Source organism: Blastocystis sp. subtype 4, assembly GCF_000743755.1.
Source record: "Blastocystis sp. subtype 4 strain WR1 chromosome Unknown seqid_0854, whole genome shotgun sequence".
Taxonomy (NCBI): Eukaryota; class Bigyra; order Opalinata; family Blastocystidae; genus Blastocystis; species Blastocystis sp. subtype 4.
Genome location: NW_014568693.1, coordinates 1 through 1,365, shown reverse-complemented (window position 1 = coordinate 1,365; position 1,365 = coordinate 1). Strand labels below are relative to the sequence as shown.

General features: G+C 38.4%; 1 protein-coding gene across 1 annotated transcript; it reads left to right on the top strand.

Moving 5' to 3' along the window:
* Nucleotides 1-254: 254 nt before the first annotated feature.
* Nucleotides 255-985, top strand: JH06_5634 (hypothetical protein; the record flags this gene model as incomplete). The annotated part of the gene is made up of 3 exons (XM_014669227.1): nucleotides 255-353; nucleotides 397-776; nucleotides 808-985. The coding sequence occupies 3 exons, from the start codon at nucleotides 255-257 to the stop codon at nucleotides 983-985; spliced, it is 657 nt and encodes a 218-aa protein (XP_014524713.1).
* Nucleotides 986-1,365: the final 380 nt, after the last annotated feature.

Below are 1,365 nucleotides of genomic sequence, written 5' to 3'. Positions count from 1 at the left end.
TCCAGTCTTTGATTGGATGAATACTAGATGTGAAGTCATTTTATGTCGATGACCATATTTCCTTCTGTAAATGGTAATAGACCAATTATTGATAGTTTTTATCCACCTCAAAGGGGACATTGAAGAATACTCATTATAACCGCGATTCTTTCAAGACGATATTCACGGTTTTTCATCCCCGGTGGCAGAAGAAAACTGTGATGATTGTAACTAACGAACATGATGACACATTCTTTTTGGTCCTAAGATCAGAGATGTTGGATTTCTGTACGAATACTATCTATGAGAGCGAAAACGACCTGTTTGGCGAATTGAGTTCGACGGGTGTTTTTGACCGAACCTTACGAGAACGAGTACCGTAGTCTAGTTGAGTCTCCCTTGTGTAATGTTTACCAGACTATTGATTCTACTCGTGATTGTTCATTCTCTGATCCAATTATTGATATAAGTGATTATCCAGACCCAGTTTCTGATATGAGTGATGATGTTCTGAAAGTTCCTTCTTTGGAATTACCAGACTCACCTCAATATTCATCAGATATTACGGATCTTGAGACTATTGAAACAAGTAATGAACTTACAGTACCGAATATTTCCATTCCATCAACCAATCCGGTTGCTGTAGTTACTCCACTTGTTTCTTCAGAGACAACTGACTCGTTAGACGTCAGTATATCTTCTGAACCTGTGAATCTGAACAGAGTGTTATCCTGGACAATGGATTTCAGTCTGTTATCAAACCTATGCAACGTTTCATCAATGACATGTAAGCAGAGGTGAGTGTTGTTGGTTTGTGTTTATCTATAGACGCCTTCGACGTATGATGATTGTGAAGAAGAAGCGTGAACTTGGTCTTATAAGTTACTTGAATAGCAAAACTGTTCGCTATAAGCAGATGCAGTCAAGTGCTCGTCTTAAGAGTCGTTATAAGGGTCGTTTTGTTGCTAATGCTTATGATTGGTCTGTTTGTAACAAAATCATCTAACCACAATTCATTTCACTAGAAGTGATTTGAAGTCCTTGTGAATTGTCTCGAATTGATGAAACTGAACAATCACACTGATTCCACAAAGCTTCAAATGCCTTTCTTTGTGTCTTTCTGTCATCATAGAGACAATAAAACGAATCAAATCCACCTGCTCCAGCTACAATACAACCCACAACTCCTTCCAGATCATTCGTTGCTTTCATCACCTTATACAAAGCATCAGGTACAATTTGAGAACCAGAACACTCGCTTATTGTATGCATAATCTCCAACTTCACTTCAAACAGATTCTTCAACTCATTCACTCGTCCTTCACATAAGGCTCGAACAAGAGACTCGTTGTTCTCTGAATACTCTTCCCATAATCCTTTCGATTC